The sequence below is a fragment of the Vulpes vulpes genome, chromosome 9 (assembly GCF_048418805.1).
Source record: "Vulpes vulpes isolate BD-2025 chromosome 9, VulVul3, whole genome shotgun sequence".
NCBI lineage: Eukaryota > Metazoa > Chordata > Mammalia > Carnivora > Canidae > Vulpes > Vulpes vulpes.
This window is the reverse complement of record NC_132788.1, coordinates 92,466,535-92,494,277: the sequence shown is the minus strand read 5'-3', so window position 1 is coordinate 92,494,277 and position 27,743 is coordinate 92,466,535. Positions and strand designations below refer to the sequence as shown.

The 27,743-nt window shown below is 40.3% G+C and overlaps 1 protein-coding gene across 11 annotated transcripts in view; it reads left to right on the top strand.

The window, feature by feature from the left end:
- Positions 1-27,743, top strand: part of RBM6 (RNA binding motif protein 6) — a 121,969-nt gene that overhangs the window by 37,499 nt on the left and 56,727 nt on the right. For 6 of the 11 annotated variants that reach the window (XM_025987697.2, XM_072722265.1, XM_072722263.1 and 3 more), the window contains exon 6: positions 15,646-15,719. The exons of the other annotated variants lie outside the window; for them this stretch is intronic. In XM_025987697.2, coding sequence (XP_025843482.1) covers positions 15,646-15,719 — 74 coding nt within the window. The remainder of the gene's footprint in view (positions 1-15,645; positions 15,720-27,743) is intronic. 11 annotated transcript variants of the gene reach the window in all.

Here is a 27,743-nt window from a genome sequence, read left to right as displayed (position 1 = left end):
TTTATCCAAAATCTGTGGGGTGAATAAGTTTACAACTTTTTCTGAATACAGAAAGGTAATATGGTACATAGATCATATATGAATTTTGTCCCCCAGTGGGATGTATATCAGCCATAATAATACTTTGCAGCAAAATATATGACTATTTTCACTAAAAAGACTAACTAAAGACTATAAAGAGACTCAGTGTCATATAGGTCAGGATTTATCTCCAAATGACTTAAAATTTACCAAAAAACTTTATATTTAAGGGGTTATGGAATTGCAGATAAGGAATTGTGAACCTACATATGTTGTATGTATTTGAGTTTTTCTTTAGCCATTTGCAAATACATTATACCCCCATTAGTTATAAAGTACCTTGAATAAAGTGATTCTATTCCTGAGAAAAGTACTTAGAGTGAACTGTCCTTTGGTGACCGGATGAACAAACTTTGGTATGTAAATACAGTGGACTACTACTTGGCAATAAAAATGAAGAAATTACACATGTATGTAAAAATATGGAGGTATATCAGGTATTATGCTGATAAAAGAAACCAGACTCAAAAGGCTACACACTGCCATAAAAAGGAACGAAATACTGATATATGCTGTAACTTGGATGAATCTTTAAAACTTTGTGCTGAGTGAAAGAAGCCAGGCACAAAAGAGCACATATTGTATGGTCCCATTTATATAAAATACACAGACTAGGCATATCCATAGAAGAAGAAAGCATTTTGGGTAGCTTGGTGGTTGCCAGGGGCTTGAGAAGGGGAAAATGGGGAATGACTGCTTAATGGGTAGAAGGTTTCCTTTTTGGGGTGGTAAGAATGTTCTAGAAACCAGATAGTGGGGGTGGTTGCATAACATTGTTGAGTGTATTTAATGCCACTGAATTGCACATTTTAAAATGATTAAATGTTGTATTTTATGTTATGTATTTGATAATTTTTAAAAATATTATATACTATATGATTCCATTTCTGTGACATTCTGGAGAAAGCAAAATGATAGAAAATAGTTGTTGCCATGGTATTGGGGATGAGTTGACTATAAAGTGGAAGCATGAGGGAATTTGGGGGCACAATGAAACTGTTCTCTATATGGATTGTGGTAGTGGTGTATTAATGTTAAATTCACTGAAATTGGTAACTACTGTATTTATATGAGAACATCTTTATTAGGAAATACACCCTGAAGTTTTTAGGGGCAAAAGACATTATTTATGCTTTTTTCTCTCATTTTTAGGGAAAAATATTTGATGTATATAGAGAGGGGAGGAAGAGAGAAATGATAAAGTAGATACAACAAAGTATAATAGCTGAATCTGGGTAACAGGTCCATGCGTGTGTTCTTTGTGCTATTGTTCTTGCAACTTCTTTTTTAAGATTTTATTTATTTATTCATGAGAGACACAGAGAGAGAGAGAGAGAGAGAGGCAGAAACACAGGCAGAGGGAGAAGCAGGCTCCATGCAGAAGCCTGATGTGGGACTCGATCCCGGGACTCTAGGATCACGCTCTGGGCTGAAGGCAGGCGCTAAACCGCTGAGCCACCCAGGGATCCCCATCTTGCAACTTTTTTGTAACTTGGAAGTGATTTTCAATAAAAAGTTGAAGAACTGACAATACAACTTATGTATTTTATTGTCAAGTGATCAGCAGAAGTCTTGCAAGATAAAGACTACAGTGAACAGCTTCTGTGAACAATGGAGGAGTGGTTTGCAGAGTGGGTTCTGGACCAGCAGTGTCAGCACTACTTCAGACCTTGTTAGAAATACAAATTCTCAGGCTTCACTTTAGACCTATCAGATCATAAACTCTGGGGACAAGACCCAGTCATCTCTGCTCTCACAAGTCTTCCATGTGATTTTGATGTGCCCTGACTTGTGAGAACCACTGCATTAGATTGATTATATTCCTTATTCTATAACTTTTGGGCACAGTTTGTTTGTTTATTTTTAAATATTTTATTTATTTATTCATGAGAGACACACACAAAGAAAGGCAGAGACACAGGTAGAAGGAGAAGCAGGCTCCATGCAGGGAGCCCGATGTGGGACTCAGTCCCTGGACTCCAGGATCACCCCCTGAGCCAGAGGCAGATGTTCAATTGCTGAGCCACCCAGGCATCCCTGGGCACAGTTTAAAAGAGACTTAGTAAGCAGGTGGACCTTCTTTAAGTTAAAAAGGTTAATGCTTATGTGCTTTAGGAGCCCATGGCAAACCCTTGCCTTGTCTACCAATTCTGCTGTACTGAGCTGGGGCAGGAGCTAGAGTTGGGTTGCTACTATTTTATGCCTTTAGTTGTCTGTCTTCCTCTCTCCTTCCCTTCCTCCCTCCTTTTTTTTTTTTTTTAAAGATTTTATTTATTTATTCATGAGAGACACAGATTGAGAGAGAGAGGCAGAGACATAGGCAGAGGAAGAAGAAGCCGGCTTCTCACAGGGAGCCCGATGCAGGACTTGATCCCAGGACCCTGAGATCAGATGCCCTTGAGCTGAAGGTAGATACTCAACCACTGAACCACCTAGTCGTTCCGAAGTTTTTGTTTTCAACCAGGAGTCTTGGTACCACATTTGGGGAGGATGTTTACAGAGGAGCCTTAAGCAAAAATGGCAAACCTTTAAAAATAAGAATGTCGGGATCCCTGGGTGGCGCAGCGGTTTGGCGCCTGCCTTTGGCCCAGGGCGCGATCCTGGAGACCCGGGATCGAAAAATAAAAAAAAAATTAAAAAAAAAAAAGAATGTCTTGGGGCACTTGGGTGGCTCAGTTGATTAAGCATCCATGACTCTTGGTGTTTTATTTTTGTTTTTTTTTTAAGTGTGGGTAGGTTTTTTTTTTTTCTTTTTTAAAGATTTTATTTATTCATGACAGAGAGAGAGAGAGAGAGGCAGAGACACAGGCAGAGGGAGAGAAGCAGGCTCCATGCAGGGAGCCTGATGCGGGACTCGATCCCGGGACTCCAGGATCACACTCTAGGCCGAAGGCGGCGCCAAACCACTAAGCCACCCAAGGATCCCCCGACTCTTGGTTTTGGCTCAGGTTATGATCCCTGGGTTGTGGGATAGAGCCCCATGTGAAGCTCCGTGCTCAGCTCAGAGTCTGCTTGTCCCTCTCCCTCCCTTTTCTGCCTTAATTAATTAATTAATCAATCTTAAAAAAAAAGATAGAATCCCAGTACTGTTTTTGAAATCAGTACTTTAGGATTACTGGTTTAACTTTCTACATTAACTTAACTAAAGCAACTTTTTTCTTTGGGGTATTTAGCTTTCCTGACACTAATATGAAACTCAGTTTCTTTTGTGGGCTGAGTCATTCTTCAATTTAAGCCCCTTTGTTGAAACCACTTAAGTTATGAAGGATGACTGTGGTAATTTGCAGCCCTGATAGGGAAGTTTTATTTTCTTATTATTTATTTATGTATTTATGTATTTATGTATTTATTTTTTATGATAATCACAGAGAGAGAGAGAGGCAGAGACACAGGCAGAGGGAGAAGCAGGCTCCATGCACCGGGAGCCTGACGTGGGACTTGATCCCGGGTCTCCAGGATCGCGCCCTGGGCCAAAGGCAGGCGCCAAACCGCTGCGCCACCCAGGGATCCCTGATAGGGAAGTTTTAATATTATTGTTGGCTTTTATTGAGCTCCCGGCATTCTTCCTTTTCTTGTATGGAGTTTCATTCTCGATCTGGTAATAGAACATCTTCACAACCCAAGGCATCATGTTATTCAGAAACAAGGACCACCACCTTGGTGGTTTTTAATTGGTAGACTGTGTCATCTTGGAGATCTCTACCTAAACTACATGTAACATCTGGAGATAGAGAAAATAGCAGTTTTGGGAAGAAAGCATGACAGTGATGAGCAGATGCTTTAATTGGCAGGTTATATCCTCTTCCCCAGAACTATTTAACTGAGATGGAATTTGTCTCTCTGAGATGTGGAAGGTATTTGAACTCCCTGCTTTTCTGAGTTCCTCACTCTTCTCTAGGTAGAATTGCTCCTGGCTTCTGTAGTTCTTATTTGTCTCTTCGGCCAAATGCTCAGATGGCTTTGGCTGAGTCTTCTATGTTATATAAGTCTGCATGGGGCTTCCTGTGCCTTTGGGTGGTGAGTAAAATTCATAGAAGAATTTATTCTGCTGGAGTAGCGAAAATAAAAGGGTCACTAATCAGGCTGAATAGCACAGCAGCCGGTTGACTCCCAGCTTCAGTCCAGGGAGGGAAAGTCACTTAAACAGTTACCTTCAATGGGCAGAAGTTAGAGGCCATCCATACAAACTATTTACAGGTTATAAAAATACATTGACTTCTTCCTTTAACTTTCTCCTTGCACAGAACATCTGATTTGGTGCTCATCCTTTGTAGCTTAAATTCTCCACCTTCAAAATGTAAATTAAAGCAATTTTTACCTGCTTCCATATTTCTTATGTTATCACTTAAGTCTTCTATCTAATTTATATGTAAGCCTTCTTGGAATTACATAGTGGTCATGGTGGCACCACTTTGTATATATGCCCCTGAATTGTACACTTAAGTTTTTTTTAAAGATTTTTTTTTTTTTTAAGAGGGAGGAGAGTGGGGAGAGGCAGAGGGAAAGGGAGAGAGAGAATCTTAAGCAAGATGCACACCCAGTGCAAAGCCAGACCTAGGGTCCATCTCACAACCCTGAGATCATGACCTGAGCCAAAATCAAGAGTTGAACACTTAAGATTTTTTTTTTTTAAAGATTTTTATTTGTGTGTGTGAGAGAGAGAGCGGAGTGGGGCAGGGGATCAGAGGAAGAGGGACAAGTAGACTCTGTGCTGAACAGGGAGCCCGACATGGGGCTTGATCTCATCATCCTGAGATCATGACCCAAGCTGAAACCAAGGGTTGGAGCCCAACCAACTGAGGCACCCAGGTGCCCCTTAAGATTTTATTTTCAAGGGGATCCCTGGGTGGCTCAGCGGTTTAGCCCCTGCCTTCCACCCAGGGCGTGATCCTGGGGTCCCAGGATCGAGTCCCGCGTCGGGCTCCTTACATGGAGCCTGCTTCTCCCTCTGCCTGTGTCTCTGCTTCTCTCTACATATCTCTCTCATGAATAAATAAATAAAAATCTTTAAAAAAAAAAAAGATTTTATTTTCAAGTAATTTCTACACCCACTGTGGGGCTTGAACCCATAGTCCTGAGGCCAAGAATCATACACTCCACCAACTGAGCCAGGCAGGTGCCCCTGAATTGTACACTTTAAAAGGATGTATACTGTGGTATAAATTAAATCTTAGTATTAGAAAATAAGCCTTAAAAATCAGTTGACAAGTCATATAAAGATTGATTTCTTAAAAGCATTTTCATGAGCATGTAGAATATTTACAGAGCTTCAGTGCAGATATTAATGGCCTACTGACTGCTACTTACACCTTACTGGTAGAGTTCATAACTGATTGTCCCTAATCTCAGTTCAATTCATTATGCTATGCTTAGAAAATGTTATATTTTCATTTTTCCCCCATCTTTTTTTTTTTTTTTAAAGATTTTATTTATTTATTCATGAGAAACACAGAGAGAGAGATAGGGGCAGAGACACAGGCAGAGGGAGAAGGAGGCTCCATGCAGGGAGCCTGACGTGGGACTCGATCCCGGGTCTCCAGGATCAGGCCCTGGGCTGAAGGCGGCACTAAACCACTGAGCCACCCAGGCTGCCCCTCCCCCCTGTCTTTTAAAAATAAAATAGCGCCTTATATTCTTGAAAAGCTTATGATTTGGGGCGCCTGAATTAAGCATCTTCATCTCAGGTCATGATTCTGGAAGTCCTGGGATCGAGCCCCACATTGGGCTCCCTACTCAGTGGTGAACCTGTTCCTCTATGTGCCCCTCACTCTACTCATATTCTCTTTCTCCCTCTCAAATAAATAGATAAAATCTTTTTTTCTTTTTAAAGATTTTATTTATTTATTCATGAGAGACACACAGAGAGAGAGAGAGGCACAGACACAGGCAGAGGGAGAAGCAGGCTCCATTCCATGCAGGGAACCTGAGCGGGACTCGATTCCGGGTCCCCAGGACCACACCCTGGACTGAAGGCGGCACTAAACCGCTGAGCCACCCGGGCTGCCCAATAGATAGAATCTTAAAAAAATAATAATAAAAAGAAAAGCTTATAATTCATTCTTTGGTGTTACCTACCACATATTTGGTAGTGTATGATTAGAGTATGGCTCTAATTTTGAAACTATTAGAGAATGTTTGTTTATTGATTTATTCATCCAATAGCTGTAGCATGTTGAGATGCAGAGAATATTCTGGTGATCATGAGCAATGTAGTCTTTGACCTTACGGGCTTCAGTTTCTATGGAAAATGGGTATATGGTATGAGTGTTCTGTATTCAACTGATCTTATAAATCAATTTTTAAAAAGGAATCTGGGAGTCCCTATGCATTCTGAGTTCTTTTTGGCTGAAAGTTTGAAGTTTACTGCTCTGGATAACTTGATGAAAAATGGTCAGTTATTTCTAATAGTAAAGTCACTAGAGGTTGACAAACAGGACTTTTAGAGGCAACAGGCTTTTGAAAAAGAATAACACCTAAATGAATGCTTACAGATAATTCTTGGTCAGAGAGATCAGCAAGTAATTGTTAATGATGTCTGATTTTCAGACAGGTAAAATAAAACAGGACTTTTCATGGGTGTTATAGGAAATGATCAGACAAGAAGTAGAAAAAATTGCACACAGGTGCATATGGATGCTTTCACCAACCTGGAAGCTTTCCAAATCCCATCATTGAAGGGTTTTTATGGGAGGTTCCATTATGTAGTCATATTGATTAAATCATTGTGGCTGCTGGTGATTAGGTTAAATTCCAACTCCTTTCCCCTCCCTGCGCATTGGAGGGGTAAGGCTAAAAGTTGCAAGCTTCTGAGCAAGGCTTGGGCATTCTGATCACCAGGCCCCATCCTGATGCTATCAAAGAGCCCACCAAGAGTCACCTCATTAGAACAAAAGACACTCATATCACCCCTGTCATTCAGGAAATTCCAAGAGTTTTAAGATCTCCATGCCAGGAACCTGGAACAGAGACCAAATATCTTTCTATTTTACCACAGATGGGGATCCCAAATGTGGATCTGGTTGGTAGCTAGTACATTTAGTTGGGCATCAGTTTTCTGTTATAATACATAGATGACCTAGGTTTATGGTCTCGTCAAAGTGTGAGAATGCCAGTTGTCTGACCCTTCTCTGGATGTTATTTTACTTCTGGAATAGGTAAGTGGCTGGGCTAGTGTGATCTGTTCTCATCTTGAGCAACCAGCTCAGAAGCCACTATCTTTGTGAACAGTGGAGACTTGTCCTTTTATTTGTACTAGGGCCAAGGCAATAGGAAACATGTTTATGGGCCATATTTTTTCCTCCACTCAAAATGAAAATAGCTTTGTGATCTGTGGGGGAAACATATTCTTTTTTTTTTTTTTAATTTTTATTTATTTATGATAGTCACACACAGAGAGAGAGAGAGAGAGAGAGAGGCAGAAACATAGGCAGAGGGAGAAGCAGGCTCCATGCACCGGGAGCCCAACGTGGGATTCGATCCCGGGTTTCCAGGATCGCGCCCTGGGCCAAAGGCAGGCGCCAAACCGCTGCGCCACCCAGGGATCCCCGGGAAACATATTCTTAACAACTAGAAATCAGTGAGGAAGTTCATCAGTACTAACATTTTATTTTATTTTTTTTAATTTTTTTTTTTTAAGATTTTATTTATTTATTCATGAGAATGCACAGGGAGGAGAGAGAGAGGCAGAGACAGGCAGAGGGAGAAGCAGGCTTCATGCAGGGAGCCTGACGTGGGAGTTGATCCAGGGTCTCCAGGATCACACCCTGGGCTGCAGGCGGCACTAAACCGCTGAGCCACCGGGGCTGCCCAGTGCTAACATTTTAATACTGGGGCATATTTGAGGAGCAGCAAAACAGGTAGCATCTGATCTTTAGTCCCTGACAATGCTTTGTAAAAGAAACATGAAGGTGCTGAAATACATTATCTCATGCACTCCTGAGACCACCCTGCAAAGGAGTTAACATCATTGCAACTTGGCATATGGATATCCCAGGCCCAGAAAGAAGTGGCTCGGACTGAAAGCACATGGTGAGTTAGCTTCTGCATAAGTACAAACCGGAGAAATTACTTTTCTTGTATTTTGCTCCAGTGAAGATACACATTGCAATTGCTGTTATGTTAACTGAGCACCATCATGTACCAGGTATTATGCTAATATTGGGGATATAGAAATGAAAAGAGCTTGGGGCACCTGGGTAGCTCAGTTGGTTCGGTATCTGACTCTTGATTTTGGCTTGGGTCATGATTTAGGGTTGTGAGATCAATCTCTGCGTTATTGGGCTCTATACCAGGTGGCGTGGAACCTGCTTCAGATCATCTCTCCCTTTGTAGCCCCCTCCCCCCATGGTCTCTTTCTCTCAAAAAAGGAAGGAAGGAAAAAAAAATGAGAAGACTTTACCCTCTAATCTGGGACTTGTTCTGGGATCATCTTGCATGGCAGTTTGCTGCAGCATTCATTGGCACTGCTCTTCTCTTGGATGATCCTTTTGCCATATACTTATACCATCTTTCCTGCCAGGCCAGAGTGTTGGCTAGGGAAAAAAGTAGGTCAACAAAGGTTCCTCTTTTACTCCTGGTGTTTGCTCTGTAGATTTTTGTTTGTTTGTTTTTTTGTTTGTTTTCAAGTGAACAAAAATTGAAGTAGAACATTGGCTTTGTAAAGGTTAATTGTTCCCTGGGATTCCTGGCTGGCTCACTCGAAAGAGCGTGCGACTCTTGCTCTTATGGTTGTGAGTTTGAGCCCCACATTGGGTGTAGAGATTGCTTAAATAAATAAATAAACTTAAAAAAAAAAAGAGAATTGTTCCCAGATAAAAAAAGTCCTGAGGATATAATATACAGTGTGTTAATTGTATTTAATAGTACTGTATTGTATATTTTAAAGTTGCTAAAAGAATAGACCTTAAAATTTCTCATCCCAAGAAAAAAAATTTGTGTGTGTGGTGATGGATGTTAACTTTAAACTTACTGTACTAATCATTTTACAATATACACATATATCAAATTATTATGTTCACCTAAAACCAACACATGTTATATGTCAGTAATATCTCAATAAAGAAATAATAGTTGTTTTCTTTTCCGACTTACATAGCATCTTGAGATAGTCTATGCCTATCTGTTGTCATAACTCTTCCTTTACTCTAAGCTCTCTGAGAGCAGGGACATTCTTTTGTTGTGCTCACATAGCATTATTAATGTCATTGGAATTAAAATGAATTAAATAAGGGTGAGAATTTCCCATATAATAATATCCTGGGGCCAGAGAATCATCATTAGATGAAGTGACCCCTAATTAATTTTGGACTTTGTGGGGATCCCTGGGTGGCTCAGCAGTTTAGCCCCTGCCTTCGGCCCAGGGCGTGATCCTGGAGTCCTGGGATCAAGTCCCACATTGGGCTCCCTGCATGGAGCCTGCTTCTCCCTCTGCCTGTGTCTGTCTCTCTTTCTCACATCTGTGTTTCTCATGAATAAATAAATAAAATCTTAAAAAAAATTTTTTGGACTTTGAGAACTTCTTGAAAATACAACCTCAAGCAACCCCTCCCCCCTTTTTTTGGAATAACCAGTTGGCACAAATGGAGCACTAAGTAAAATGGAATCATATGCAGTTTTCAAAAATTTAGCAAGTAATCATGAGTGTGCATCTTCCTTGTTTCATCTTTTATTATAAACCAGCAAGCCTTATGTGAATAGTTGAGGGGGAGAGGATTGAAAGTGCTTGTAAGATTTGAAATGATGTATTTCATGAGGTCCAATTCTGTTCTTCCCAGTTAGTAGGTTGATACATAAATCAGATATTTTCCTACTTTTCATAATGCAAGCTGCAGGGACATATTCACTTGAGTTTTAACAGAGTGAAGTACCTGTTAGAAATCTTGCACATTGGCTTTCTTTGTTATATTACTTCCATTGGTAGGAATTCAGATATCTGGATTGATTCTGTTTGTTTTTTGCCAAAATCTCTAACTTGATAATATTTTACTTTTCTTTTAAAAGTAATGAAATGAAAAAAATTAAAAAAAAAATAAAAGTAATGAAATGGAATTATGAAAATAGGATCTATAAAAACATCGCCCTCTTCAATCTCTATAAAGATTTTTCGTGGTGCTCTTTATATTCATAATGCTTTGTTCCCACAGAGATATAATCCTTGTGTAGAGAAAAAAAAAATCTGTTCTTTTCCCTCAAAGATACCCAATAAAGAAAACTTTTCCCTACCTCCTTTTTTTTTTAAATTCCTGTATTGTTCAGTTTTAGGTATACAGTATAATGATTCAGCAATTCTATACGTTACATCCTGATTCCCCTCTGCCTGTGTCCTTTAAAATCCTGATTCTTGGACAGCCCCGGTGGCTCAGCGGCTTGGCGCCGCCTTTGGCCCGGGGCCTGATCCTGGAAACCCGGGATTGAGTCCCGGGTTGGGTTCCCTGCATGGAGCCTGCTTCTCCCTCTGCCTGTGTTTCTTCCTCTCTCTCTCTCTCTCTCTCTCTGTCTCTCTGTCTCTCTGTCTCTCGTGAATAAATAAATACTTTTTTTTTTTAAATCCTGATTCTTTTTTACATTTTATAGTTAGTATGTATATTCTTGGCTTTATCAAAGTCAAATCACTCCTAATGGGAAATTCAGCTAGACTCGTTTATGTTAGTTGGGTTTTTTTAGAATAGTTTGAACACAGGGCTGCTCATCTCATTTGCCTAAGTAAGTATTGCTGTGTAATTGTTATAAATGCCAGGCTTGGTATAAACATTGCAATTGACTTGAATAATTAAGGGCCATGTTTGTCAGCATCCCTGAGTCAACTCTTCTAGGAGCAGAGACTAAAAGATACTGGATATTATTCATTAGGGCTTTGTTTTCTGTACCATACTCCCCCTTAAGCACCTGGTTAGCTTTTATCACAGATACTTTTTTGGTTAATAGGCTATCACGTGATTAATGAACATGAAAAAGAATTGAAATTTTAGTGTTACTTTATATACTTCCTTTTCTTTCCTTGTTATCATCCTTCTCAACTCCCAAAAAACAAACAAAACTTATAAGGAGCATTCACATTTCTATGAGAAATCTGTACATTTAGTTAGGTTAGAAAATGGAGTAAAATATGCTTTTTAATAGTCCTATAAATAAGCACAAAGACCCATCAGCCCATCAGACTTCTTCCCAGCATGTGGCAGTAGAAGAAAAAGGTAATAAAATAATTTTTTACTCTTTAGGTAAGAATCTGTCTATGGCACTGTTAACATTGAGTTTACCACCTTAATGATTCCAAATGGTTTCTAGCAATTGTGAATGCCTGGTTGGTTGGTTATTTTCAGAATGTTTAGGTCTGTGGGTGGGATAGGTCTACTAAAACTTACTCTGTGATTTATAAAATTACATTTGAGGAATTTAAAAAAATCCCCAGTTATCCTGCTGTAACAGTACAACCACTGTAATCATGTTCGTCTACAGCCATGTTGCGTTACTCATTTTCAGATTTCCATATATTCACCTGTGCTTGCTCAACCCCTCTCCACGACCCCATCTTCTCTCTCATGGAGTGAGCATGAGAGGTGTGATGTGACTCAGTCATGGCTTCAGTTGGTCTCTGTCTCTCAAGTTTCTCTAAGTGTGAGCATTCGCTGTGCTAGCTGTGATTCTGTTATTTAAAGTGATATGTTTTTCATACATTATGGCCCTTAAATGCAAGCCAGCCTCTTCATCTGGTGTCAACCAAAAGAAAAGCGATCTGTTGCGACGCTGGAGGAAAAACTGGCAGTGTTGGACTTAACCTATATTGAGAGATGGTATGTTGTTCTTCACGTTGGGGTGTTTGAGTACGATTTTTGACAATGCATGGTTTTCATCTCATATGCAGACTTTTATCTCTAACCTCTGAGTTAGATGTGACTTCCTCATATTTAGTTCTGGTTCTTTTTCCTATACACATTTTATACAATTGTTCTCGGTTTTAAAGCTTTTAAAATATTCTATATTAAGTATCCTATATCAAGTGTCTTACTGTATTGTAATTTTTTTAATCCTTTTTTTTTAAGATTTTATTTATTTATTCATGAGACAGAGAGAGAGAAAGACGCAGAGACAGGCAGAAGCAGGTTCCCTGCAGGGAGCCCGGTGTAGTACTCGATCCCAGGACCCCAGGATCGTGCCCTGAGCTGAGGGCAGACGCTCAACCATTGAGCCACCAGGCATCCCTATATTGTAACTTTTATAGCTATCATTACAACAAGCTTTTGGATTTTTGTCTTTGCAGAAGACTTTTGGTAGCCAGTATAGCAGCCCATGCTTTCTAATTTGCATACTTGGACCTACTCACAAAGTTCTGCTATAGATATTTTAGAATAGGGGTAACTGGTGTGCTGCAGATTTCCGTATTTCTTAATTATAGACATGGCCTTATCTGTCTGTCCTTGGGAATGTGGGAACCTTTTCTGTGATTGGGCTCAATAAAGTTTAGAATTCAGATTACTTATATCAGTCTAGGATTTTATTAAAAGGTAAGAGGCTATTCAGTGTAGCAGTTAACAGCATCAATTTGAATCTAGACTGCTTGGTTCTGAGTCCATATTCCTACTTTCCATGAAGGTGATTTTTGAGCAAATTATATAATCTTTATTTGCCTGCTTCCCCATGGGTAAAATGAGGTTAATATTAATAGTATTTACCTCATAGGGTAGTCTTGTGAGGATTAAATTAGTGTATGTAAAGTGTTTAGAATGCAGCCTTGCACCAATAAGTGTTAAGTATTACTTAATATTGTCCATTTTGGCAATTCCTGAAAATCCTTGCACAACTGTGAGTCTCAGACACACAAAATGTCCAAGATTAAGATTGGGTACCTTTTTTTTTTTTTTAAGTCTCAGTTATTATAATTAAGCCTTAAATTTCTGTTATTATTTAATATCTAAAGTTTCGGGCAGAAGAAACTGAATGTTGGGCTTGTGGATTTAATATTCAATCTGAAGTAACATTGTTAACATACATATTAGAGTTGATATATAGAGATGCTCATAGGTCTCTTGAAAACTGTATCTTTTCCTTCCCAGTGACTGTAGTATCAGAGTCTTGTTTGTCCGCTAGCAAAGTATGAATGTTGTCATAAATCATCTCTCTTTCTCTTTGTCCACAGATTCTGTGTGCTCCTCTGGGCCACAGTAGTTACTTCTTTAAGTACAGAAAGGAAACTCAGGGGTTTTCCAATTTGGTGTTAGTTCCCTGTGTTTTTCATTTTGGCAGCTGTAGAGAAGGTTGCTTTTCACACATCTGGACCTAGATATGTTCTGTAGAGGTAACCAACACACCTTGGAGTATATCTGCTTGTTCCGTGGCTACCCCTTTTCTGATTGTGGACATGCAGTTGAGTGTTTGCAGTAGATATTTGCTGATAGAAGGCACCTTAGTTGCTTCTGCTATTCTATAGTGTTTCCCAAGAACATTCAGAGCCCTTTACAAAATGCAGAATGTTTTCTTTCTTTCTTTCTTTCTTTCTTTCTTTCTTTCTTTCTTTCTTTCTTTCTTTCTTTCTTTCTTTCTTTCTTTCTTTCTTTCTTTCTTTCTTTCTTTCTTTCTTTCTTTCTTTCTTTCTTTCTTTCTTTCTTTCTTTCTTTCTTTCTTTCTTTCTTTCTTTCTTTCTTTCTTTCTTTCTTTCTTTCTTTCTTTCTTTCTTTCTTTCTTTCTTTCTTTCTTTCTTTCTTTCTTTCTTTCTTTCTTTCTTTCTTTCTTTCTTTCTTTCTTTCTTTCTTTCTTTCTTTCTTTCTTTCTTTCTTTCTTTCTTTCTTTCTTTCTTTCTTTCTTTCTTTCTTTCTTTCTTTCTTTCTTTCTTTCTTTCTTTCTTTCTTTCTTTCTTTCTTTCTTTCTTTCTTTCTTTCTTTCTTTCTTTCTTTCCTTCTTCTTTCTTTAATTTATTTTTTTAAATGGGCTCTACACCCAGCATGGAGCACAGTGTGGGACTTGAACTCATGACCTTGAGATCAAGACCTGATCTGAGATCGAGAGTCAGACGCTTAACTGACTAAGCCACCCAGGTGCCCAAAAATGCAGAATGTTTTCTTCTAAAAGTTCACGGAGGGGATCCCTGGGTGGCGCAGCGGTTTGGCGCCTGCCTTTGGCCCAGGGCGCGATCCTGGAGACCTGGGATCGAATCCCACGTCAGGCTCCCGGTGCATGGAGCCTGCTTCTCCCTCTGCCTGTGTCTCTGCCTCTCTCTATCTCTCTGTGACTATCATAAATAAATAAAAATTAAAAAAAAATATTAAAAGTTCACGGAGTTTGATAAAGAACATCCACTTAAAAGGAATTCAGTAACAAAACAATTTCTATCATTAATAGGATGTATATAAATACATATACTGTTTCTTTAAAGTAGTTTCATTTCTTCAAATAGTTACTAATCAGAGGAGGCTGATTTTGTAGTAAATTTAAGTGCAGGTTGCAGGGGTTAGTTTTAATCTGTGTTGGTCAGAGTGTGAAATCAATTTGTTGTTTCACTTTCCCTGAGTTTTATTTCTCATCTGAACAAATTGCATCTTTTTCTTGCTGTTCATTTGCACAGCATCACTCCTAAAGATGCACTTCTTTATCCTGCGAGGCAGTGGAGGAAGCATGGAAGGCATTTGTGGAGCATTGCATTGCCAAGTGTGTTTTTGTAGGCATATGGTGCCAGTGTCTGGGAAATTACAGGATGGGTTAGTATTAGAGCTCAGCAGCCTGTAAATCCCATGAGTTCCTAATCTCATGGGTCATGAGAGTTGCAAATGACACTTTCTTAGGAGAAAGGTGAAGGGTGGTCTCTGACTAATGGCTTATACAATTCTTGGACATGTACTGATTGCTAACAACTGCTGTCTCTTCCCCCATCCTACCCTAGCGCCAGTCTCTGTGCACAAGCACAGTTTGGGACCCAGCTATTTGTACTTATTTATGCTTTTACACCTTCTTCCTTTCATAAAGATTTAAGCTGGTTTATGACTTGAGTTGAAACAAGGAAAAAAGAGGAGACCTGAAATGGTCTGTCCCCTGCCAACCAGAAGCTTCCTGTGGTTTCCAAACAGAATAGTTGCCTCAGTCTGTCAGCACTTCTGTCTTTGAAGGTGGTTTCTGCTTGAAAAGTGGTGACTATAAGCATAGCTTTGGGATAATTGCTTCTCCTTCCTCTTTCGGGATACGTTGTTGTTTTTTTCCAGATACTTTCCTGCTCTTGTTGACTTTGTTTTTCCAGAAGATTCAGCCTGTGATTAAAATGTTCTGGGTCCCCTCGTGAACTTTCTGTGGGATTACCTAATTCTGGGGCACCCTCACCAGACAGACCATCAGTGCTAAAGAGGGCAGATCTTCTTGGTTAATAGAAAAAGCCATTTTGGAATGACTCTCAAAGTCAGAAACATCCAGATTTTCCTTCAGTACTTTTTTCTGTTTGGGGTAGCAGCTTTGCCCAGTATAGGGGAGGGAGGTGCTAGTTGGGAGGGCTTGTGTTAAGGGGTTCAGAAACAGGGGATTTAAGTGTGTCTTTTGTGTTGCAAGGCACTAACACCACTCCCGTCTGTATTTAAATGCTGTCCCCAGGTTACGACTATGGCTATGTCTGCGTGGAGTTTTCACTCTTGGAAGATGCCATCGGATGCATGGAGGCCAACCAGGTTGCTTTATACTTCGGTCAAATGATGCTGGAAGGATATATTTTTTATGTACGGGGAGGGAGGGTATCAAATGATTGAACTTTGGAAAGGTACCAGAAATCTGTATTTGGAGCATACCAAATTCCAACCAGAAAGCAGTTGTGAAGAGAAACTTTAGAAGAGGCTGGGAAGGTTTCTCTAGCAGAGTTAATGGGCACAAGTGTATTTTAAAAACTGGAGCCCAGTTGCAGTTGGACTAGATGACAAAGACAGTAGATGGGAAAAAATGACAGGTCTGGAGTGCTTCCCATTGGAATGTGATTGATTAGGAGATCTTAATGCAAAGAATGATCCTTGACTGTCTGTGATCTTAAGGATCTGCCTGGCACAGGAATTCTAGATCAGTACTTATGCCTAGACCTAGGGTCAGGGCCACTGATGGCAACACCTGTGGCACTTAGGTCCTACCTGCATGTGCTACTTTCTCAAGAGGGCCATCAGGAAGGAGAAAGAGGAGTGGATTGTTCTGTGTAGTGCATTTATCATGGTTCTTTAAAAATTGGAGTTTCGTACTCAAGTTCTTGGCTGCCTATAGTCAGAGCTGGTGAATCTGAATCTATACTTACCTTATGTTTGAAACATCTAGATGTATTCAGCTTGCCACCTAGAACTGTCGTTTGGACTTTTAATTGAACCCTGCCTGTTGGTTTTGGAATTATGAAATGGATAGAATCCTTGTCATGGTGTTTCCTTGGGGGAAGTTATTTTCTTTGTGGTGTCTTAGTTTCTCCATCTGTAAAGTAGGAGAAAGAAGCTTAATAATACAGTTTGATATTTATGTACCCACTGCTGTTACTTAACGGTGAATGCAGTGTGCCCAAGATCTTAAGGCTCTGCTAGAGAAGAGTAGTATTGCATGAGAACTCTTCCTCTCTTGTAGCCCGATGCCCTTTCGTCAGCTTTGTTCCATTCAGCATGGCTCATTATACTTAACCTTCTCCCTTCTTTGGCCATGTTCTCCCCTTATGGGGAGATGGCATCTATAAATCCTTTGGGAGCAGGCGCTATTTAGAGGAAATTTGACGTATCCATACCTATTGTTAGTAGTATAAGTATTGTTAGATCCTCAGAGAATGACTGGATTACAACCACAATCTTCTTGATGGAGTTCTTTTTTTTTTTTTTTTTTTTTTTTGACGAAGTTCTTATTGACTGATTGGTTCATTGTCCATCATTAAGCCAGTCATTTAATGGATGTTATGTGCCAGCTACCAATATTTTGAGAGAAGAATGAAGGTCCCAATCTTTGTGCTTATGGTTGGTTCCATTCTGACTGCCTGTCCTACTTGAGAACACTTACTTAATTCATGAACATCTTGTTATCAGTGAATAGTCATTAAGTCCTTTGCCACTGTGCTAAATAATACTATGAGTGGTGGAAATATAAATGGGGGAGCCATGGCAGATGCTATTCTCTTTTGTAGCGTTCTCCCAACTGTGGGTTGCTCCTGGAGAGGTGTTACTTTTTATCAGAGCTGTTTGGTCTTTAATCTTAAAAAATAACAATATTGTGTTTTAACTGCCTCTTCCTTCTATCCCAACAAAAAAGTCCTGTCTGAAATTTCTAGCCCCTTTTAGAGAGAAGTGTTACATAGAACTAGGACAGCCTTTTTTTAAAAACAAAATTTATCCTAGGCAGGGTTTCTTTTCGAGCAATATGTGGAAAAATGTTCATTTACACAGCAGTATTGAGGGGGTGTGGTCTTTAGTCATCTATACTCCCACCCTCCCTACACTTTCTCTGAACATTCTTAGGGTTCCCAAATCCCTGATGATTGACTCTTGCCCCATGAATGAGATGCCAGAACAAAGCAAGAGCAGTGCCAAAATTTTTTCGGGGTGAAATAGGATGTTTTGACAGGTCCTTAGGCATATGTACCATAAGGTACTCTGTGCAGAAGTACAAATAAGAGACAGCTTGTATCTTACAGGAACTTAGACCAAGAAAGGTGACAGACATTAGGTGTAGTCATAGATCCCATAGGATGTTCTCTCAGATTCCAAATTTTTGTATGATCTCATTTTTTTTTTTTTTTTTTTAATTCATGAGAATTTAAAGAGAACACACATAGAGAGAGAGAGGCAGAGACACAGGCAGAGGGAGAAGCAGGCTCCATGCAGGGAGCCTGACATGGGACTCGATCCCGGGACTCCAGGATCATGCCCTGGGCTGAAGGCAGCACTAAACTGCTGAGCCACTCGGGCTGCCTTGTATGATCTCATTTTTAATATTCACTAGAATAATTATTTAATAAGGTAGCACCATATCCTTAGTCAGTCAACCTCCTTTCCTAGTTTTATATTCTTCCCCTAGTCATAGGACACAGCGTAGACTGCTAGCACTGCCATACAACAGAATCCTCTTGCTGAACTGTACAGATTTCATGATCCACTTACCATCCTTCTAGTAATCTTTACCACTCATCAGGGCAGAACTTAGCAGCTGTCTGTCTGTCTGGGGAATTCATTTCTAGCAGAGGTCTGTCAGCTTGTACCTTCATCTCTCTCTAGGAGAAATAGGAAGCCAGCAAACACTGTGAGGCAGGGTTTTTTATTCTACTCCTACTGGGAAGGGTATTTCTAACAGCGTCATGTACCCTGGGCTTTCTTTGTTGACCAAATCCCTGCGGTTTGAGGGTGAATATTATCTCCTTTTGCCGTGTGTGCCATTTCACAGGGGGACTTAGGGAGGGGAGTAAGAAGCATTGTATTAGAGTATTGATCCCTTCAGTGGTTGCCCAGTTGTACCAGCTCTTTCAAGCAGTTGTCAGTTGATCTAAAGAAATTAGCATTTTTTTCTTTTCTTTTTTTCTGTCTCTCTTTCTTCCTTTCTTTCTCTTTCTTTCTTTCTTTCTTTCTTTCTTTCTTTCTTTCTCTTTATTTATTCATTAGAGAGAGAGAAAGAGAGGCAGAGACACAGGCAGAGGGAGAAGCAGGCTCCATGCAGGGAGCCCGATGTGGGACTTGAACTTGGGACTACGGGAACATGCCCTGAGCCAAAGGCAGATGCTCAACCACTGAGCCACCCAGGCATCCCAGCATTTTATTTTCTTCCATTTGCAGGTGTGATGTTTGTTGTTTGTTCTCAATCAAATGTTTACTGAAATGCTCTTATGAAGGGTAGCTCTGGAAGAAGAATTCATTTCTCTGGAATATTTACTCAACTTTCTTAGCATTGGTGGCCTTTAGCCAAAGATGACTTGGCTATATGATACAATCATCCCGACTTTACAAAGTGGAAAAAAAAGATGCCATTATCACCTAACATGAAGATTCTTTCAGACACTGGCCTTTGCTGGTGCCGGGGGTGGGGGCTGGGGGGTGCATGAAGGCTGTAGAATTCATGAAGTTTTATGAAATAGTGTTTTTTATGTCAACAAAGTTAAGAGAGTTTAGGTTTTTGAAGATACCAGGATGTAAAGGGTGTTTCTGAAGATAATGTGAAGGAAACCAAATCTGAAATGGTATCTCTGAGTAAAATGAGATCACCAGGGAAAGCTTTGTTCTGGAGGATGGGAATACTGAGGCCATAGTGGAAAAAATGGGTGAAAACTTAATTTGTTGGAATCATTTTCAAGTTGTTAGCATTACTGTATGAAACACTTAAGTATTTAGGTTGTGTACATTCCAGGTAACAAAAAAGTGGTAACCTTTTAATCCTGCAAGGTTGTGGTTTTACCTAAACCCATACCCCAAAACTACTTCACTGAAGAGAATGTGGCACCTCATCCAGAGCTCAGCTGTATGACTTGTGGCTTAAATCATGGGATTTTTCCTCGAAACTTCAATTTTAGTACCTTTTCCTGATTGCCCTCTGTAAGGTTATTGGTGAGAAACAGAAAGAAAAATACATTCTAAAATGAATGTAAATGTAAATCAGTAGTTACTTAAGATTTTTGCTCTCAGGATATTTAAGAAAATTACAGTTCTGGGGATCCCTGGGTGGCGCAGCGGTTTGGCACCTGCCTTTGGCCCGGGGCGCGATCCTGGAGACCCGGGATCAAATCCCGCATCGGGCTCCCTGCGTGGAGCCTGCTTCTCCCTTGCCTGTGTCTCTGCCCCTCTCTCTCCCCCCCCCTCTCTGTCTCTCTATCGTGAATAAATAAATAAAATCTTAAAAAAAAAAAAAGAAAATTTCAGTTCTTTTTAGTAATTGAGTCTGGACTGGCATGAGGCAGTATATCCTAGTAATCAAATACATGGAGGCAGACTACCTGGGGTTGCATTCCTGTTCTATCACCTTCATCTGTGTGATTGGACAAGTGGCTTAACATCTCTGTGTCCTAGTGTCCTCTCATACTTCTTGGGATTAAATGAGTTAATGCATGTAGGGGGATTAGAACCAGGCCTGGCACACAGTGAACACTGAGTCAGTATTTGTTATTATCATAACAACTTTGCATCTGACTGGAACAAGAAAGTCTTAAGTTACAGCAGCTTCAGTCTTGGCTTCATGGGATATCTAGCTAAAAAGGGATTTGGTGGCAGTACTCAAGAGGATTATTTTTTGTGTCAACAGTATTTCCCATTTAAACTGTTGACTGGGACTGATTCTCAGGGGACTGCTTCTAGGTCTTTCTAGGAGCTTCTGCTACATTTGTTGTCAAATCTTAAATTCTCCCAATAGAAGGAGCCAGAGACACACCACATGGAGGACATGGAACATAGCTAGGCCACACTAGAAATCTGGCTTGTGGCCTTTTTTTTTTTTTTTTTTTTTTTTAAGATTTTATTTATTTATTTGAGTGAGAGAAAGAACATGAGCTGGGAGAGGGGCAGAGGCAGAAGTAGACTCTCCACTGAGCAGGGAGCCCAATACAGGGCTCAATCCCAGGACACTGGGATCATTGACCTGAGCCAAAGGCAAGCACTTAACCAGCTGAGCCACCCAGGTGCCCTTAGCATGCGGCTTTAAAACTCTTAAGTTCTGATGACCAGCCCCTGGCTTTACCATATCTCAGAGTTTTCTGCAATAATCACAAGAGGTGCTCCAAACTGGATTCAGTTTGACTTTCTTGAATCATTAGGCAGTTTTTTTGCTTTGTTTTTAGAAAGAGAGTGTATGCATACGTGAGTGATGGGGGTGGGCAGAGAGAGAGAGAGAGACTCTTAAGTAAGATCCATGCCCAGTGCAGAACCATGATTATGAGATCATGAGCTGAGCCAAAATCAAGAGTCAGACACTTAAATGACTGACAAAATCAAGAGTCAGACACTTAACTGACTGAGCCATGTAGGCGCCCCTCATTTTGTCAGTGTTAAGAGAGGACTTCCAGTGTGTCTCCTATGATGAGGTTTATAATTATTTTTGTCATACATGTATATCATGATTCATTTCTGTGGATTGAAGTAATTTAGTTCTTAATTTGTTCTAAGTTGGAAATATGCCTGTGAATTTCAATCTTGTTCTTTGATGTTATACCTATTCTTTCAGCTGGTATTTGTAGTTAATGTTTATACTTTTTATAAAAATGGAGTTGTGTGAAGTGCTAATTTTCAGTCTTGTGGACTTTTGGAACTTGATTACAGATAGTTATTGGAAAAAAAGACAAGCAGAATATGTATAATCCTAATTAACTAGCTCAGGGGTTATACAAAGGCATAGTTCAGTTTGTGATCTGGATTATAACTTTGGTTTAGGGTTCTGTATACCTCCAGACAGTATAGGGTTAGGACCACTGAAAAGTTTAGAATTCCATCTTTATCACTTCTTAGTTCGTTTGTAATTTCTCAGTCTCAGTGTCTCACTTGTAAAATGGAAGGATAATCATAGTACCCACCTCAGAGCAGCTGTGAGATTAGAGTGATGTATGTGAAGCGCCTGGTACAGTGGCCAGCCTTTGGTGGCTGCTCACTACCAGAAGAGGTACTGAAGAGAATGATTCTATGACACTGGACCCTGCTTGGTTGTCTTCCTTTTTCTTGGCTGCTTATTCACCTCTTGGGAGCCTGAGAAGTGATAATGATGCTTTGGGTGGCAGCTAGATGTTTGGCAGCCAATTCTGATGGTGCTGTTGCCCATTGCCTCTACCATGAGACTAGGTTTCCTGGACTGAAAGTGAAAACAAGGCTGTGTAGCATCTGTCCCATTGGTGTCTGCAGGATGAGTGCACAGGCATCCCGGCATGTGAGGGAAGAAGAACATGGCCATGCCAGTACTCCTGGGGGTGGGGAGCCTTGTTTAGAGCCTAGCATTGATGGTAGTTCACCCATCACAGAATTCTCTTAGGCTTCCTCTGGCATTCAGTGTTATTAGGCATTTTCTCCACTTGAGCCGAGTATATTATAATGTGTCTTTGTGTCTCCTTCTCCCCAGGCCAAGTGTTCAGGTGCTGTTGTTTTACCTTCTAACTCATTTCGTATGAGTATATATTATATATTATATATAATATGTACTTCTTTCCTGTTAAGAGTATTGATGGTATGATTTTGATAATCATGGATAAGCTTATCTAGATTAATAATTTTTTTTAAGATTTTATTTATTAATGAGAGACAGAGAGAGTGCGGCAGAGACACAGGCAGAGGGAGAAGTAGGCCCCATGCAGGGAGCCCGATGGCGGTACTCAATCCTGGGTCTCCAGGATCAGGCCCTGGGCTGAAGATGGTGCTAAACCACCGAACCACCCGGGCTGCCCAAGATTAATAATTTTTAATCTCACGTTGTGAGATTAGCCATGCTAATGTTATATACTAATGCCATATATTTTACCAAATTCTGTGACTAAGTGAAATTTGTGTTTAATTTGTATAAATCCTATTTCCAAAGGAATATAAATAGAGAAAGAAGTTTATCACAGAATGTAGATTACTGGGGGCTCAGTTGGTCAAGTGTCTGACTCTTGATTTCAGCTCGGGGCATGGTCTCAGGATTATGAGATCAAGTGCACATTGGGCTCTGTGCTCAGCATGGAGTCAGCTTGTCCCTCTTCCTCTGCTCCCCACCCCCCTACCCCCACACTCGCACTCTCTCTCTCTAAAATAAATAAATACAATCTTTTTTAAAAAAAGAAAGTAGGGGAACGCCTGGGTGGATCAGCAGTTGAGCATCTGCCTTCCGCTCAGGTCGTGATCCCAGTCCCAGGATCAAGTCCCACATCGGGCTCCCTGTGAGGAGCCTGCTTCTCTCTCTGCCTATGTCTCTGCCTCTCTCTCTGTGTCTCTCATGAATAAATAAATAAAATCTTAAAAAAAAAAAAAAAAAGAAAGTAGGTTATCGGTTACCAGCCACTTAGGGAGAAGTGCTCTCAAGAGGGAATAGTGAATGACTCCTAATGGGTAATAGAGTCTCTTTGGAGGATGATTAAATCTTCTAGAATTAGATAGTAGCGATCATTGGCCAAACTTGTGAATATACTAAAACCCATTGCATTGTAGAAAGCACAATAAAAGAGTGAATTTTGTGATGTGCAAACTGTATCTTAATTTTAAAAAGTTTTTAAACTTAGCATGGAATTTGGTTTAGGGTGCCAGTCCAATGGGAATGAAAATAAAACATGGATTCATTTACTCCCTCAAAAAAAGTATCTGTCAATTTGTCGGGAAGCTAGAGATTTAGAACTTCAATCTTAAAATGTAAAAGAAGAATTTCTTTGCTAGTTGTATCTACTTACCACAGAAGAACACTTAAGCTGAAAATCTGAAAGATGATGATTAAATTGATAACCACATTTGAAGTGGTCACATGGCTTGTGCACAGTACTTGCTTTGTAGAGTTGAACAGGCTTTCTGCTTTAGTATCCATATAGTTAGAAGTTAATGAAAGAACTATTTGAAGTAGATTTGAAATAAAAATGCCTCTTAGGAAATCCTTGGGCTACTTTTTAGAGGTAACATTGCTGTAACCAGACGGTTAGTAGGTACCAATGTGGATCTTTCCTATTTTCCTGGAATTGTTAACCAAAGCTCAAAGTGGGGTGGGGAAGACCAGTTACTTCCCTGTGTATCTTTCTTAGAAGCTTCTTTCCAGCAGAATTGACATTGTGGCTTTCATGTTTGACCTGTAGTACATAGGGAATACAGGATCCACCCATTTTAATTATAAGTCGAAGTTTTTAGTTAATTTTCCAAGTTGTGCAGCTGTCATCATAACCTAGTTTTAGAACATCTTCATTATTCCAATAAGATCACTGTTTTTTTTTTTGTTTGTTTGTTTGTTTGTTTTTGAGAAAGAACAAGTATGCTTGCATGTGAGAAAGTGGGGAGGGGTCAGGGCAGAAGGAGAGAGAGAATCCCAAGCAGGCTCCACGGCCAACGAGGGGCTTGATCCCACAACCTTGAGATAACCCAAGCCAAATCAAGAATCAGACACTAAACAACTGAGCCACCCAGGGCGCCCCCAACGTTCATTTAAAAAAAAAAAATGATTTCAGACTTACTAAAAGTTGCAAAAACAATAGAAAGAATTTCTATATGCTTTGTACCCAGATTCAGCAAATGTTAACCTTTTTTGAATTTTGAATGCAGATATTTTTGATTAGCAGCGTCCCCTTCTCTTGGAAAGAGGCAACATTGGACTTGTCCTCCCACCAGACCCTCCTTTGGTAGTTGAAGTACTCTTTGGTAGGGGAAGATACGTGAGTGTCTGGTGGGTGGAGTGGATGTTTTAGAAGATATTTGGGGCTTAAGCTATCTTCTTAGTGTTCCCCAGAGGATCCCCTGCTGGGCAAGAACTAAAGTTGGGGTTGATATTGAGGGATGGGAAGTAGAGCCAGATTCAAACTGCTCATTCATGGGCACTTGTGAAGTTTTTGTGGGGCTTTTCACTAAACTAGCAAATGTGTTCCCCCATGAGAGAGCAGACATTTGGATACCTGATACTCAAAAAGGGACTTCATGCTAGGTAGCATTAAACCAAGAAGCAATGCCAGCTAGGAGAGAGACTGGCCTGATAATGTTTCTGTAAGACAGTTCTTTTTTTTTTTTTTTTTAAGATTTTATTTATTTATTCATAGAGACAGAGAGAGAGAGGGAGAGAGAGAGGCAGAGACACAGGCAGAGGGAGAAGCAGGCTCCATGCAGAGAGCCTGACCTGGGACTCGATCCAGGGTCTCCAGGATCATGCCCTGGGCTGCAGGCGGCGCTAAACCGCTGCACCACCGGGGCTGCCCAAGACAGTAGTTCTTAATAGCGTGGGGGATAGAGTAGGAAGAAAACACCTTCTTCTCCCTTCCCCAGCAATTGGACATTGGGCAATGTCTGGAGACATTTTTGTTGTTGCTACTGGCATCTACTGGGTGGAGGCCAGGGATGCTGCTAAACATCCTGCAGTGCACAGGACAGCCCCCATATAAAGAATTATCTGCTTTCAAATGTCAGTAGTACTGAGGTTGAGAACCTCTGGTACAAAAGGACTGATGATTCTGGTATTTGTGGTTAGAGAATGACCCATCTTGCCATTTGTTGTCTCTTAATGAATCATCTTTCTCCTTGCCTTCCTCCTGGGGGGTGGGATTAACAGTGTAGCAAGAATGCAGACACTGTTCCTGCTCCCACTCCAGAGTAGCAATCCCATACCCAGCTTGTGCCCTTGAGAAAGGAGCTTTAGAATGAGACCTGTTTGATAGATTGACCATCAAATAACCAAAGATGATGTTTAGACCCAGCCTTAGACATGACTGAGATACATATGAAATACATATTTTTTATCTTAGTAAAATAGCACTTTGCTGTAAATGGGACCTACTCTGCTAGATGACACTGATTGATCTGTCTGGAATCACATTGGAAGTATCAAAAGCAACTCATTTTAACTTTTGTTAACATGATGAATATGGAGCACCTCCCACATGCAAGATGCTGAGCTAGGTAGTATACATTTACTAATCAAATGGACACATTTCCAGTGGGATGAGGCTGTTTAAAAATTTTAATTGGGCAGCCAGGTGGCTCAGCGGTTTAGCGCTGCCTTCAGCCCACAGTGTGATCCTGGAGACCCGGGATCAAATCCCACATCAGGCTCCCTGCATGGAGCCTGCTTCTCCCTCTGCCTGTGTCTGTGCCTCTCTCTCTCTGTCTTTCATGAATAAATAAAATCTTTAAAAATAAAAAAAAGTTTTAAATGTTTTTAATTTGTTTTTTAATTTAAATTCAATTAATTAACATATAATGTATTATTGATTTCAGAGGTATAAGTCAGTGGTTCATCAATCTTACATAATACCCAGTGCGCATTATATCATATGCCCACCTTAATGTCCATCACCCAGTTAGCCCATCCCTCAAGCCCTTCCCCTCCAGCAATCCTCAGTTTGTTTCCTATGATTAAAAGTCTCTTTTGGTTTGTCTTCATCTCTGATTTCGTCTTGTTTTATTTTTTCCCCTTTTCCCCTATGATCCCCTGGTTTGTTTCTTAAATTCCACATATGAATGAGATCATATGACAATTGTCTTTCTCTGATTGACTTGTTTCACTTAGAAATAGAGCATAGAAATAGAGCATAATATCCTTTAGTTCCATCCATGTCATTGCAAATGGGAAGATTTCATTCTTTTTTGGTAGCTGAGTAGTATTCCATTGTATGTATATGTGTGTGTGTGTGTGTGTGTGTGTGTGTGTGTGTATCTCACATCTTTATCCATTCATCTAGGATCATCGATGGACATCTAGGCTCTTTCCATAGTTTGGCTATTGTGGACATTGCTGCTATAAACATTGGGGTGCAGGTGCCCCTTCAGATCACTACATTTGTATTTTTGAGGTAAATCCCTAGTAGTGTAATTTCTGGTCCATAGGGTAGGTAGCTCTATTTTCAACTTTTTGAGGAAGCTCAGTATTGTTTTCCAGAGTGGCTGCACCAGCTTGCATTCCCACCAACAGTGTAAGAGGGTTACCCTTTCTCCACATCCTTGCCAACATGTTATCTCCTGACTTGTTAATTTTAGCCAGTCTGATAGGTGTAAGGTGGTATCACATTGTGATTTTGATTTGTATTTCTCTGATGCTGAGTGATGTTGAGCATTTTTTTTTTTAGATTTTATTTATTCATGAGAAAGAGAGAGAGAGAGAGAGAGAAGCAGAGACACAGGCAGAAAGAGAAGCAGGCCCCATGCAGGGAGCCCAGTGTGGGACTCGATCCCAGGTCTCCAGGATCAGGCCCCAGGCCGAAGGTGGCACTAAACTGCTGAGCCACCTCGGCTGCCCAGTATTGAGCATTTTTTAATGTGTCTGTTGACCATTTGTGTTTCTTCTTTGGAGAAATGTCTGTTCATGTCTTCTTTCCATTTCTTCTTTGGATTATTTGTTCTTTGGATGTTGAGTTTGACTAGTTCTGTATAGATTTTGAATACTAGCCCTTTACTTTTTTTTTTTTTTTTTTAATTTTATTTATTAAAAAAAATAAAAAAAAATTTTATTTATTTATGATAGGCACACAGTGAGAGAGAGAAGCAGAGACACAGGCAGAGGGAGAAGCAGGCTCCATGCACCGGGAGCCCGACGTGGGATTCGATCCCGGGTCTCCAGGATCGCGCCCTGGGCCAAAGGCAGGCGCCAAACCGCTGCGCCACCCAGGGATCCCAACTAGCCCTTTACTTGATAAGACATTTGCAAATATCTTCTCCTGCAATGCACAGGACAGCCCCCATATGAAGGAGTTGTCTTCTGGTTTCTATAGATTGTCTTTTGGTTTTGTCAACTCTTTCCTTTGCTGTGCAAAAGCTTTTTATCTTGATAAGTCCCAATACTTCATTTTTACCTCTGTTTTCCTTGCCTTTGGAGATGTGTCTAAGAAGAAGTTGCTGTGCCCTAGGTCAGAGGTTGCTGCCTGTGTTCTCCTCTAGGATTTTGATGGATTCCTATCTTACACTTAGGTCTTTCATCCATTTGAGCCTATGTTTGTGTATCGTATAACGAAATGGTCCAGTTTCATTCTTCTGCATGTAGCTGTCCAGTTGTCCCAACACCATTTGTTGAAGAGACTTTTTTCCATTGGATATTCTTTTCCTGCTTTGTTGAAGGTTAGTTGACCATGGAGTTGAGGGTCC